Source organism: Carassius gibelio, chromosome B19, assembly GCF_023724105.1.
Source record: "Carassius gibelio isolate Cgi1373 ecotype wild population from Czech Republic chromosome B19, carGib1.2-hapl.c, whole genome shotgun sequence".
NCBI classification, from domain to species: Eukaryota; Metazoa; Chordata; class Actinopteri; order Cypriniformes; family Cyprinidae; genus Carassius; species Carassius gibelio.
The window spans coordinates 24,416,651-24,429,831 of NC_068414.1; the positions used below are offsets into that span (position 1 = coordinate 24,416,651).

The 13,181-nt window shown below is 36.9% G+C and overlaps 3 protein-coding genes across 4 annotated transcripts in view; 1 reads left to right on the forward strand and 2 right to left on the reverse strand.

Annotated features, from left to right (window-relative positions):
* Positions 1–13,181, forward strand: part of vps28 (VPS28 subunit of ESCRT-I) — a 254,667-nt gene that overhangs the window by 153,538 nt on the left and 87,948 nt on the right. The gene's annotated exons all lie outside the window — the stretch shown is intronic.
* LOC127978982 (protein FAM167A-like) lies at positions 4,343–6,523 on the reverse strand. The gene is made up of 2 exons (XM_052584034.1): positions 5,984–6,523; positions 4,343–5,241 (listed from the first exon to the last, which is right to left on the reverse strand). Exons 1-2 carry the CDS (start codon positions 6,191–6,193, stop codon positions 5,116–5,118), a joined length of 336 nt encoding a protein of 111 aa, XP_052439994.1. The 5' UTR covers positions 6,194–6,523; the 3' UTR covers positions 4,343–5,115.
* The window catches only part of krit1 (KRIT1 ankyrin repeat containing), a 6,274-nt gene continuing 841 nt past the window's right edge, over positions 7,749–13,181 (reverse strand). For both annotated transcript variants that reach the window (XM_052583999.1, XM_052584000.1), the window contains exons 3-17: positions 12,960–13,116; positions 12,755–12,847; positions 12,391–12,520; positions 11,761–12,004; positions 11,030–11,148; positions 10,752–10,895; positions 10,421–10,577; positions 9,641–9,748; positions 9,395–9,551; positions 9,153–9,304; positions 8,896–9,062; positions 8,714–8,801; positions 8,407–8,613; positions 8,200–8,316; positions 7,749–8,123 (exon numbers count right to left, since the gene is read on the reverse strand). In XM_052583999.1, the coding sequence (XP_052439959.1) occupies positions 8,034–8,123; positions 8,200–8,316; positions 8,407–8,613; positions 8,714–8,801; positions 8,896–9,062; positions 9,153–9,304; positions 9,395–9,551; positions 9,641–9,748; positions 10,421–10,577; positions 10,752–10,895; positions 11,030–11,148; positions 11,761–12,004; positions 12,391–12,520; positions 12,755–12,847; positions 12,960–13,116 (2,130 nt within the window). In that variant the 3' untranslated portion in view covers positions 7,749–8,033. The remainder of the gene's footprint in view (positions 8,124–8,199; positions 8,317–8,406; positions 8,614–8,713; positions 8,802–8,895; positions 9,063–9,152; positions 9,305–9,394; positions 9,552–9,640; positions 9,749–10,420; positions 10,578–10,751; positions 10,896–11,029; positions 11,149–11,760; positions 12,005–12,390; positions 12,521–12,754; positions 12,848–12,959; positions 13,117–13,181) is intronic.

Sequence of the window (13,181 nt, forward strand, 5' to 3'; positions counted from 1 at the left end):
TCTCTCTACGTCACTCCCTTGCACATAAACAGACTTATGTGGCATGTAAAACCAGAGTGTGCGCATGTTTATGGCGTGGTGGGGGTGAAGGGAGGGGGGTTTTAAGTGTCCATCCCAGAGCGGACTCACCAGTAGTGGACTGTGTGGCAGGGGGATAAAACAGTGACAGAGCTGTATCTACAGCTGACAAGAAGAACAGCGAGCTCTCTGCGCCTCATCAGCACTTTTAGAAACAATGGAAGTAGTTCTTACCAGACTGAGAGATTTCTCCTGTAAAGAAACTTCTTTTGATCACTGTAAAGCAGCAGTGATGTGCAGGGACCATTCCTCTTCCCAGGTGTGCAGAGGGAAGCGTATGGCTGGAGAGGGGGGTGCAGGCCGGCTGGACATTGAGACTGCACTGGCCTGGCTCAGGAAGGAGCTGGTAAGGTTTCATCTAGTACACTTTACTACATTATTAGTCATTTGAATGCAAATATGAGGCAATTTGGTTTTCCCATGATAGCTTTTTGCCTTCAGCAAGGCCATAGATTCCAGAGGCAGGGGATTTTTAGGAAAACCAATTAAAAAAATGTAAAATTAAAAAATTCTAATATATATTATTATGTAGTATAGTTATTTTACTATAAATACTTTTTCACTCTTTTGTCATATTTTGCAATAGTTTATTTTGTTTTCAACCTCTTTCTTATAAAGAATAATCAGAAATTAATCTTTATACATTCACAAATTTTTTTATTGTCCTATATTATGTTATATTATATAAGGGAAAATTAAAGTGATAAAAAATATCAGGTAAAATAATTATTGTATAATATAAAAAAAGATGTACATTTCAAATAAATACCTATATTTTGAACTTTATATTCATCAAATAATTCAGAAAAAAAAAATTAAGCAGCACGATTGCCTTCAACATTGATAATAAGTAATGTTTCTTGAGCAGCAAATTACTAGAATATTAGAATATATTAGCATATTACAATAATTTCTGAAGGATCATATGATTCATATTTAAATTGTAGTATTTCACAATATTTCTTATTTTGCTGTATTTGTATCATATAAATAGTGTTAACTGGTGAGCATAAGAATCTCATAATGTAAGAGATGTATAATCTTTTATCGATTTTAAATTTTGTTTAGTGGGTGTCCTGGGTGGTCTAAGCATTTCATGCGTGTCTATTGTTGTAGACCTAGATCATGTTGTTTCAAACTCGAGTAAAAATCAAAGGTCAGCTTGCGTCTTTACAACGTTACTCCACAAGAGTAAAAAATTATCACCGTCTCGTCATTAACATTCATGTTGTGACCCTTATAACGTCCCGGGGGTTAAATTGTGAGCAGGCCCATTCTCAGTAGATATATTGGTTGGCATTTGCAGCCTCTGTACTCATGGGATGTCATGGCAACCTTTCACACAAAAGACACAACAGAAGCCCTTTAAGACGAGCAAATATTATGTCTCATTGGTCTATATACATAAAATTCAGTACATCTGTGACTTCAAATCTAAATCTTGAACAATGTCTGCTGTTCTTGTCACAATTCCTTTAGCGATATTTTAACTGCAATTGACTTAGAACATGTTTATGACTAAATGTCACTAAATATCTAAATATCTGACTAAATATCACTGTTCTTTGACAAGAATGGATGTATGGTTGTTAAAAAATTAATTCTGGAGTCGGATGAATTCAGGGCAGTTAGGCCACTACTTGTTATTCTACATTCTATATTCTGCTCATTAACTTTAAGAGCTTGTCTACAGCATTCTCATTATTGTTCTTTTCCAGCCTTAACACAGTTCTAATGACTCCAACAAGTTCCAATGTTCACTTCCAGTCAGCTGCCCATAAATAGTGTTGTTTTGTGTTCTGTCCTATAGGAAATCAGGATTAAATTGAGGTCCATTAAATGTGCTTCAGAGAAAAACACGTAAACACACTCAAGCAAATGTCCTGTTCACTCTTACAAGCAGTTCAGTGCGCAGAAAGGGTTTCACCTGCTCCCAAAAAAGTTCATGTCCTTTTCTCTGTAATTTTCTTTGATTAAATCTTTTAAAGCAGGTTCCATTATTACTCTGCCAGTGTAATTAATGCAGTTTTTTGGCGGGAACACTCCTTGTTTCAGAAACAGGCTCATGAAATGTGCTGGAATGCAGGATCTTATTTCCTCTCAATACATCCAATTAGACTGCCATGGCCACCAATAAAAAGAGCAGAAAGAGGGAAAAGATATTTGCATCTGAAAAAGACATTGGCCGTCTAAAATACTTTCAACTCCTGTTGTTGAATGCAAGGAGAAGAAGTTATTCAGCATAGTAACACCTTAACCTTGACCTAATCATTCTGGCATGAGTATGTGAATAGAAGTGTAATGTTTGTTCTGGTCACTCTTTTCTGAGTCTTAAATGTCAGAGCTTTCCCACTGTTTCATTGTGTTCATTTTCTTGAGGTTAAGCCTAGTTTATAAAGCTGTTCTGGATAAAGAGAAAATTGTAAATTAAAGTGGAGGATAATTGTTTCTAAACAGTTTCCCAGAATGAGTTTGAATAGCGCCTTCTGATTTTAATGTTTTTAGGCAACATTATATACCTTATAACATTATATAACTTTATATACCAGTGTACTAATTAGAAAAAGTCTTTGATGGGGTCACCATTGTAGAGAAATGTCTGGAAATTTTTAGGCGCCTTTTCAGATCTATTAGTCTGTCGTCAACTAGGCTATCTTAAAGGCATCTTTAACACAAGACTAAGGTTTTTAGTTGACTATATTTGTGATATTTAAATTTAAATGGGTTCAGAAAGTTTTGTCAATTTTGCCTTTTTTTTTTATTTGCAACGGTATTTATAGTGTGTAATTCTGTAAAATTGTGTGGGTAAAAAGGGTCCATTACTTTTCAACAGTGTAAGGGTGCATAATAAGGGTGCACATAATTATTTCCATATCAGACATTCAGACCACTTGCTATTGGTCAGTGCGGCGTATCAGCGAGACCAAAATCCGAACACGAGCGAAATCTTAATGGGGACTTGGAATTTTTTTCACCATCACGCGAACTCTCTATCGCACAGATTTAAAGAACTGGATATCGCACACGAAATTTAGCTTATAGTAGCTATATGCAACCACGCACCTTAACTTCGGCATAATAACATACACTTTAGAGGTTATAAAAATTTTATTTGAAAGTGCTGTTAAAACATTTAACATAACGTACAAAACTGTTATGGTTAGACTCACTGATGTTGTTCACTTTCTGCAGTGTGTATTATTTACAACTGAGTTAAAGTCTTAAAACCGTTTTAATTCATTCTTTATCTGACTTGAATGCTGAGCATGTATTTGCTTACATAAAATAGGCTACAAGTATATTTACTCTGATGTACCCTACTCATTGAATAAAAGCAAACTTAAAAACATTCCTCTGCTTTGTAGATGGAGATGCGCTCTCAGGACCAAGCTTTGATTCGCCAGCTGATGGATCTTCATGACGGCATTCAGGAACTGAAGCAGGAGTGTGCAAAAGCCATAGAAGATGAGGACGAGGAGGAAGAGGAACCTTGTTGGGACTCTGGGAGTGAGGGTGGTGGGAGCAGTATGTCCTCCTTCTCAGGAGAAATGAGCTTTTTCCCTTCAATCTCTTTTAGCACCTGTATGAGCCCCGCTCCTCTTGGAGCCTACCTGCCCAAACGGGCCTTTAGTAGACGCAGCTCTGTGCCCTGAAACCTCCAGTTCAGATCACATGTGCTTGATTAATACAACATGTTTCAGCATGTTACAGTAGTGTTGAGTCTCACAGAAGAACAAATGATGAATTACTTGTTGAGAAATTTCATAATGTCATACAGGATACTGTATTTAAAACAACCAGTGTAACACAACTGCCTTATGCTCAAAACATACTACTGTATATACTATAAAGTGAAGAAGTAAAACATTTTATACTGTGAAAAACTTGACAAAGTCTTTGGTGATAGACTAATATTCTACCTGAATGCACAACAGAGATCCATAGAATTCAATGAGGAAGTTTACTTAAACATCACTTACATATCTGTAAAAGTATTTTCTCTCATTTCCCAAAACTGAAGTGCCTCTTCAAACTAAGTGCATGACACTGACTGCAAAAGAAAGTTACCAGGATATAGTCTTGAAAGCTGAACAATGAACAACTCGTTCAATTGTATTATGAGAGTCATTGGAAAATGAAGAACACATTTTATTTTACTGATCATCTATTTTCTTCTGGAACAAATATCACTAATGATATGCTATGACATGCTTTGACATCATACTTAGTATCATGCTATTACCACAAGTATGATAATAAAAACCTACAAACTGGATAAATGTTGAGATTCATCATTTTATGTTGCAATAAAGAGTTTGATATGTTGATATGATACGTTTTTGCACCCACAGCATATGCTCTGCTAATAATTCCATGTTCAAAGCTATACAAATATCAACACTTGGTTTACCAGTCATACAGCAGATGACCACACAATCTAATTAGTAGTAAAAACAGATAGGAGTTACATCTTCTATAGACAAATCATAGAAATTGTATCTATGTCAAGCATTCAAATCTCAACTAACCTTCTTAAGGCTAGTTCCCTTTTTTCTGGTATTAGCATGTTTTGTATCTGAATTAGTATTATATATTGTTAATAGGGTATTTTTAACTGCATTGTAATTCCAACGCTTCTCCCATCTGACCATCCCATTGAAATCTTGTAAAGTCAGGGATTAGGATCCATCCTGGACTGATGTGGTTTTATGATTACAAGGTGTCTTGGATGCATTTACACCTGTGCTCAAGTGCTTTCCAATCATGATTTGATCAAAAAGTATGTTAATGCCAGGTGTAAAGGGATGTATATGTAGTTTTGAGCACAAATCTCAGCACCCAGTTTGACTGATATTTGGTCAAGTTTTCACATATATGAGCATGCTTTCAATATTTTTTCCAACAAGACATTTTAAGAAAGTGCTAGCAAAGTGCACTCCAGGACAGGAGAGTTATTTGTGTTCCACTCCTCTAGACGCAGCTGCTCACCGGGGCATTGTTCTCTCATTAAGCCCTGCTCTGTTCTGCTCTGTGGGGTCACAGGTGCTCAGTGCTGTCAGTGTCCAGGAGCAGAGATCCGTTCTCCCGTCTGAGCCTCTGAATCTCTTTATTGAGTCCCAGCAGAGTCTGAGCCAGCTGACGGTCCTGAGAGCGCATCTCCAGCTGCAGGACAGTAACACAGCAACAGATCAGACACATCCACATATCTATCTATCTATCCATCTGTGTGTGTATATATATATATATATATATATATATATATATATATATATATATATATATATATATATATATCTATATCCGTCTGTATCTCAATTCTTCCATACAGCCATCTGTATTTCTGTCATTCACATATCTATTTATCTATCTGTCCATCTGTATGTATATATACACACACACACACATACATACATATATATATATATATATATATGTGTGTGTGTGTGTGTGTATATATATATGTATATGTGTGTATATATATATATATATATATATATATATATATATATGTGTGTGTGTGTGTGTGTGTGTGTGTGTGTGTGTGTGTGTGTGTATATATATATATATATATATGTTTGTGTATATATCTGTATATATCTGTCTGTCTGTCTCTTGATTCTTCCATTCACCCATCTACATTTTTTACATTCTACTATCTGTCTATCTATCATGCATCATTCGGTTCATCCATCCATCCATATTTCAGTCATTCACCCTTCATATATTGTTTTTTGGTCCATTCATCTTTGTCTATTCAAGCATCCTTCCATATATCTGCTTTTCTGTGCGTCCATCCACCTATCTTTCCTCATCTAACCGACAAAAAGCAACAAATGAAACAAGCAAACAATCCATTCTAAAATGTCACTTAAGATGTCAAAGTATCAGTGGTTTCTAAACTTACCAGTTCTGATCTTAACCAAGTTATGGCTCCGTCTATTTTGGCTCTCCGGAGCTCTTCGTTTACTTGCAAACTCTTTCCGACTGGATGAACAGCTGTCTCGGCAGAGGTTCTCGGTTCGGCTGATGTTCTGAAAGCATGTAACAGCTTGTTCTTGATGTTCTCCAGAACCATGATGGACACCGAATCCTCATACGGAGTGTCGGAGTTCATCGTGATATCCAGTCGAGCAATAAACAACCGAGTTCTGCTCCAAACGTCCCACTTGAAAGAATCGAGTGCTTTTATACTGCTCCAGTACGTCTTCTTGCCTTTTCTTCTACCCAGTTGAAGCTACATCCATCCTTTCACATAAGTCTTCCTCCTCCTTTGGCACACTGTATCTTCTAACTAAATTGCAGAGATCGATACAGAGATTTCATCCCGGATTTGAAGCATGTTTTTGTCTCTCTTGCTCTGGGACCAGTTTGTTTTGTCACTGTTTCTATAGCAATCCGGCCCCTCCACCCAGTCCCCGTCAGTAACCCCAATAAAAATGGAGGGACATTGTAGACAAAGACTATTGTTGCATTTGAAGAACTGAAAAGATTCCCCTCCCCTTCTCCTCCTTTCTGCTCCTCTAAGCCCCCATTCAAGCATTGTGTGAGAAATAGGGTGTGAGAAAGATCTCAGTCGTCTCTTTGTGAGGCATCACTGTCTCTGTTTTACAGCAAGTTTTCTCTGAACTTTAGACTGGTTTTAGCAGCTGAAAGCTCTGCCTTTCAGCGTCGCAAACAAATGAGCGGTTGGGAAGTCGGACACCGTGTTACTCAACAGTTTGTTGAGAGCAAGAACAGTTTTTATCACTTTTGCGGATAAAGACATGGAATTCTCAGAGGAATGGAGAATCCACGGCGTTCTGGCAGGCCAAGAACAATCTTTTTGCTCTCTAGAGAACCAGGAACAGAAGTCTAGTGTTCAGCCCTCTGTTGTGTACAATGACTGCGACAAGGGAATAAGTGAGAAAAGGATAAACCAAATCCTGTCAGGATCTTTTATACATCACCTAAAGAAAGCTGTCTCAGGGACACAAAATATGCACAGTGGAGAAAAAAAAGTGCAATCACAAATGCATTTCATCAGTTATCTGTAGGCTACAGATTAGATCTTGAATTTAAGTCTATGTGCATTCGTAAATGTGATAGATTATACAAACTATATTAACAATGTCTGGACATGTTGCTTGAAATAATTCAACATTCATGCTGCGTTTAGTGGACCGCACTTAAAAATGAGATTAAGTTTTACGGCCATAGAACAGAGCAAAACATGACAATATAATAGAGGCTAATGAATGTGCTGCTTGGCAGACAATTCAGAGTGAGCCATTTATCTAAAGACAGCTTTCAAAGGGATATCTTCACAAAAACATGTTCTCTTGTCTAAGAGTTATAAAGAGGGATGACAGAAGTTTCACTTAATAATAAAATTAATATTTAGTAATTTTACAACTTTATATTGTGTACCAAAAATAATAGAATTATATATACAAATAATTATAAAAAGTTTTTAGTCCAGCAGGTTCACAAATTAGCCTACTCTTTGCAGATAAGCATTAAAAAAAAATCTTAAGTTATACAAATTAACAAAAATTAGATAATGGAAATTTGTGGGGTAAAACATACACAAGTTATCCATATTAACTCTGATATATATCAAAACATGCATCAAACTGGTCACTAATGATGAGAAATAAAATAAAAAACATCCAATTTATGAGGGCTCTGTGTAATTATTATTATTATTATTTTATTAAAATGGTCATTCATATTTACAAAAACTGTTAAAAGCAAAAAACCGATCATTACATTATAAAATGTATATAATATCATATACAGTAAGAAAACATTACATGGTAAATAAGATTAACATTTATGATGATATGCAATAGCTCACATTTTGGTATAATCGAATCTTAGTCATGTAGTTTAATAGCTTAAAAATCCAAACAACTGCAAAAAAAAAAAAAAAAAAAGGCAATAGGCAAAAACACGTTGCTTCTCTGTGATGGGGGTTAACCGTAAGCATATTTATCTAACGCAGCTCTGTCGTTTGGTGTGATCTGTCCACTCAACTTCATCAGCAGCTTGACGATGAGGCCAGCCTGGAGACAAAACACGAAGATGATCAACTCGGGTTTCACATAGTTACAATGAATGTCAAGATGCAAAGACACATACCTGTTTGGTGTGCACAATGAAGTTCTTCTTGTTCTCTAGACTGTGTATTTGGACATATTGGTCAGCCTGACCCAGCTGCCACATAAATGTCCCATACTCCAAGCTGAGATGAAGGACCTGATTAATAAAACAACACAATGTCACAGATGATTTGAGGGATGAATTACATATAAATGTCCGTTTGATGTAAAGTGACTGGAATCTCACTTTTGTCTCCATGTTCATTAGATGCAGGCCTTTGGTGTTCACCCCCACATACACTCGAATGACCTTGTGGGTACTGGAGCTGGCCTTGGTGAACACCTGTCCTGTGAAGAAAGCCGCCCCATAGGTGGGAATATCCCAGCAGTTCTGCAGAAAGAGTCTCTGGAGGTGGTGCATCTCTTTACTCACACCCTCACTGGTGCTCAAACTCTAAAGACACACAAAGAATTGAGAAAATCAGACCAGGCTTGCAATAACATCAAACATCTTACCACCACCGACATTTTGAAAATGATCTGAACTGACACACCTTGTACTCGTGAAGTATCCTGTTAGTCCAGTGATGTGCTTTGCTCTTGACTTTTGAAATTGGAACTATGGATCTGAGGTTTTCCTCGCTGCATTAAACAAGAAATATTCATGTCTTTTATCACGAACATGGAAACAGTCACTGACGATTATAGGGAGATTGAAGAGGAATGAGCTACATACTTTAAAAAACCCTGTTTGTGCTTCTTGCTGTCATAGTTTCCGTAAATGATCTGCAGGAGGAGGCTGGCGAGAGTAATTAACTTGCTGTCTGATGCTGATAGGAAGCCTTTGAGGAGGCAGTGACGAGCTTCATCAAACAGCATGAGGATGGTCTTTGGATCTTCAACCTAGGAGGAAAACTCACATGAGTTTCAGAGCAGGATGTAGAATACGACTCTAAAAAACACCAGGATCAAAAACAATAACGTGGCAGAAACCTTTTTTTCTATTTCTAAAGGTAGCCGGACATCTCTGCGCAGGAAGAGCTGTGGAGTTTCCCTTTGGGGATCCAGAGCGGTGAGATCAGTCACTATCTCGCTCCAGATTCCTAAGTGCTGCAAGGGCTTATGGTACGGCTTCAGCTGTAGAGCTGAAAAGCACAACAGGGTCAGATTTGTTTCAGTTCAAGTCAAATTAGAAAACGTGATATCTAAGTGAAGTTGTGGATGTGTTGTCTCACTGAGGTTCTCTGAGCAGATCCAGATGGTGAAGTACTGTTGTGTCTCCTGCGACAGTCTCATGCCCTCCATGATCTGCTGCACCGTTGTGTTGTTCCCATGTTTTAGTTCCACGGTCCTATACGATCCATCCATGCGATAAATTCTCACCTTCTCGTACTGAAACACACCAAAACATGCTACTCAGCATCTCCAGGACTGCTGATATAGAAGCACTGTGTTGTAGAACGTAGAGGTTTCACACTCACTGGTTTATTGTTGGCTTGCTGAAGGAGTTTCACCGTCTCCTCCCAGTTGTTCTGTTTGCTCTCTTCACATACTTGAAGAGGGGATCGTTTCTGTTGGTCCTCGATGTGCTTAAAATGAAATGACAAAATAATTATAAAATGTATTTGTCTGTGGCTATGTTCATGGTGAGAGACAAGAATGGAAGAAATTCTTTAGTATTTGTGACCCTGGACCACAAAACCTTTTAAGTTTTAACCTTTTAAGTCTTAAGTCGCTGGGGTATATTTGTAGCAATAGACAAAAAATTGATTGTATGGGTCAAAATTATCGTATATATATATATATATATATATATATATATATATATATATATATATATATATATATATATATATATATATATATATTATTTTTCTTTTATGCCCAAAATCATTATGCTATTAAGTACAGATCATGTTCCATGAAGATATTTTGTAAATTTCTTACCATAAATATCTAAAAACCTATTTTTTTAATTAGTAATATGCATGGATAAGGACACCCTCAGATTCCAGATTTTCAAATAGTTGCATCTCGCCCAAATATTGTCATATCCTAAGCTTATTTATGCAAAAATAAACTGACCCTTATGACAAGTTTTGTGGTCCATGGTCACATTATTTAATCTAAAGTTAAAACAAAAAAAGATTTATATGATTTATGAATATGATTTATATTGTATTTAATTTAAAAGAACAATGTTTTAAAGGGACAGGTCATCTGAATAGAAAAAAAGGGGGAAATTAGCATGTAATTCTCACTCTGTCTATCTCGGGGTGCTGCAGGAGGAGCTGTACGATTTCTGCATGACCACCAATGGCTGCAAAGTGTAAAGGAGAGCTCAGTTGGCCGTTCAGCAGATTGGGGTTACAGTTCCCTTTCTCCAACAGAAGCTTGGTGGCCTCCACCTTTCCATGCCTGAAGTCAGAGGAGGGAAAAAACATATCAATTTATATTCTAGAGGGCCTTTTACATCAGTAAACTGGAGAGATGATCCAAGTGATCTAATGTTTCTGAATGAGAAATAAAGAGACCTAAACAAACCCTTCATATGTAGTTAATTATTTAAAGAAACAGGAAGCTGATATATACCAGCATGCATAATGAATGGGTGCCCAGTGATCGCTGTCCAGCTGTTTAACCGATAAACCACTGTCCAGCAGTTTGGACAGAAGCTCAGTGTCTCCTTCACAGGCACTGCGGTGCAGAGGGAAATCATCCACCCACTGGTGCTCTCTACAGGTCAAAAACAGGGTCAGTTCCCTAACAGATGTATATTTTGGATGGTTTTAGTATTGAATGATTTCTTATTATTAATGGCTTAATTTTGTAACACACAGAACAGAGGCATTTTAAGTGCATATACTGACTTGTCTTCTGTGACGCTGCTCATACTGTGCTGCTGCCATTTGTCTCTCTTTGGAATCTGGATTTTGGAATAATCTGGTGCTCCCAAGCCAAAGTAAGGGTTGATGATGACTTTGTCCACCTTTATGCAAGAGTTTAATAGTTAAATATTAAATATTGTTATAAAAATTATGCATTCAAGTAATCAATAAGAAAATAAGACAAATGGCTATGGAGCTTGGCACCAAAAGGCTCATGTCTCACCAAGGCTGCATTTATTTGATTAAAAATAAAACAAAAACAGTAAAAATGTGAAATACTTTTAACATTTAAAATAACTGTTTTGTATTTGAATACAATTTAAAAATGTATTTTATTCCTGTAATTGTCAAGTTGAACTTTCTTCAGTCGTTACTCCAGTCTTCAGTGTCACGTGATCCTTCGGTTATCATTCTAATATGCTAATTTGGTGTACAAGGAAAAAAAATCGAAAAAGAAATATACTGCTAAATATTTTTGTGAAACCGGGATAAAAAAAATTCTGAATAAAAAAAAAAAAAAAACAGCATTTAGTTTACATAGAAATATTTTGCACTTATTTCTTTGATCAAATGCATCCTTGCTCTAGAAAAAAAGTACTCATTTATGTCTTACTGATCCTAAACTTTTGAACAGTTCAATTATAGGCATGATCTATGAATCCAATTTAAACAACCTACTGTTTTCTGGCCATAATCATGAAATAGAGTCTCACTCTGTTAGTGTACTGCAGATCTGACCCATAGAGCGGGTTCTCAATGCACAGGTCTGCTTTCTCCAGGGACATCATCTTGCTCTTGATTTCCAGAGCCGTATAGCCCATGTGGAGCAGGCTGTCAGTTTGCTTGCTTTCCACTGCATAGGCCGGGTTACTCACAGTAGTTTTCACACGGTCTACCGGAGCCGGCCGGAAAAGAGCAGGAATGGCATGAGGCACAGTGTGCAGCTCTGCTAACCACCTGACACAAACAGAGACATTACTTTATTAACTGAAATGTAGCAAACAACAATTCAATAAACATTTGTCTTATAGCTTTGAGAGCATCTGAACACATGCGTTTTCCTAAAAAGGGAATAAAATGTACTTTTACAAAATAAAAACATAACATTTACAGATTTTTGTCCAGTCCTACAACGGGAATGTCACCTCATTCTAATAATAACCAAAAGGCTACTGTTTATATTAAGATAATTACAATAGTTACGACAATACATACTGCCCACCTTCCTGTTTTAATAGCAAACAGGCCACAGAGAAGAAAAAAAAAACTGTCTTTATATTATCATATCATTATCAGCATGATTTCCAGACACTTTGGTGGTCATGAATGATGTTCAAACTTACTTGTCCAGAGCGAGAAGCATCTTTGAGGTGGTGGAGGAAAAATGGGCACTGGTTTCGCTACACACACGCATAATGTCCTGAAGGCAGTAGAAACTGGGGCTCCCAGGGTGATAAACAGACTTGCTGTTGTCTACATTGGAATACAAACTATTTTTAATTCAATGTTCAGTGTCCACATGGTGTTCAATGTTAATAATAATAATAAATCATTTACTGTATTTTAGATCAAATAAATGCAGCTTTGGTGAGCATAAGATTTTTTTTTTTATACAAACCCCAGACTTTTTGTACATTTATACATACACAACTCACTTTAATTTGCATATGACCTTTTGGGCACCTGTGATAGTGTATGCAGCCTTACCTTTGACATTGATTGGCACAATAAATAAGGAGGCTTCTTTCCCTTCGCTGTCACCATCTAACTGAAACTTCCTCATGTGCACAACACGTTTCCCTGCAGCAGAGATTATATATGCTTTAATGGAGCTAATTAAGAGCTGATTATTGTGCCGTAGCTCTGAATGATGAGGTTCTGAAACCAAACACCTCTTGCAACGATCACTAACCTATTATGCCCTGGTTATTGGATATGGGCTTTGTGGTTTCATCTACATACTCCAGAATTGACTTCGTCCGGTCACTGTCGGACTGAATTTTGGTCCCAAGCAGTACTTTTTTCCGTTTTTTCTCTTTTCCCTCTAGTGGAACTTCAATGAGTAAAATCTGTATGGAAAAGCAGATTTAAACATGGAGATGTCTCAAAGATGAACTAATGCTTCACCTATAGC